Source organism: Halyomorpha halys, unplaced genomic scaffold (genome assembly GCF_000696795.3).
Source record: "Halyomorpha halys isolate HHAL.00 unplaced genomic scaffold, Hhal_1.1 Scaffold122.1, whole genome shotgun sequence".
NCBI classification, from domain to species: domain Eukaryota; kingdom Metazoa; phylum Arthropoda; class Insecta; order Hemiptera; family Pentatomidae; genus Halyomorpha; species Halyomorpha halys.
In genome coordinates, this window is record NW_027116215.1 from 46,881 (window position 1) to 47,634 (window position 754).

Consider the following 754-nt stretch of genomic DNA (forward strand, 5'->3'; position numbering starts at 1 on the left):
TAAATTTATTTTATTTTAAATATTTTTTAGGTGATGGATGCTTCAGGTTGTGATAAGGCTTACTTGGCGTCTTTGCGAAAGATTTATAATATAGAATCCGTATTTTACTTGTTTTATTAATTAAGTTTTTATAAAATCTATTTTTTTTTTCGGAATCTCTTAACTCTCATATGTATATGAAGTAAGGAGGTAGCATTTCTGTACCTACTTCAAACCGGCATTGATGAGTAATAGAAGTTAAAACCTGATTTAGACGTGAAAATACTGATTATAGACTAGACTATAATATGAAATAAAGACTATAAGCTAGTCTATAAAATATGAACTACAGACTATAGACTAGACTATAAAATATGAACTACGGACTAGAGACTAGACCACAAAATATGAACTACAGACTATAGACTAGACTATAAAATATGAACTACAGACTATAGACTTGTAGCAAGCAGCGAGCAAAGAGTGCCGCTATAACCCGCTAGGGTCCAGCACTACAAGCGTCTAAGAAACTAAGCAATTGTATATAAGTTTATTATTATAAAAATACGATATATTGTACAAATGTATATATGTTAATATGTAATGTATAATAATGTTAATTATAAAATAAAAAGTGATTGAGCAAAAAGAGTCTACGGAACTATCTAAAGTAGAGTTAAAAGAGTGAATCCTCAGTGATAACCGATCACATGAGGTGAATCCTCAATGTCTACTGACTTGCGGAGTGCCTCAAGGAGCAGTCTTTTCGCCAGTC

General features: G+C 31.3%; 1 protein-coding gene across 1 annotated transcript in view; it reads left to right on the forward strand.

Annotated features, from left to right (window-relative positions):
* The window catches only part of LOC106678084 (sperm-specific sodium:proton exchanger), a gene marked incomplete at its 5' end in the record, with an annotated part of 162,896 nt that overhangs the window by 46,753 nt on the left and 115,389 nt on the right, over positions 1–754 (forward strand). Inside the window, 1 exon segment of the mRNA XM_067053048.1 lies at positions 31–99. Within this exon segment, the coding sequence (XP_066909149.1) occupies positions 31–99 (69 nt within the window).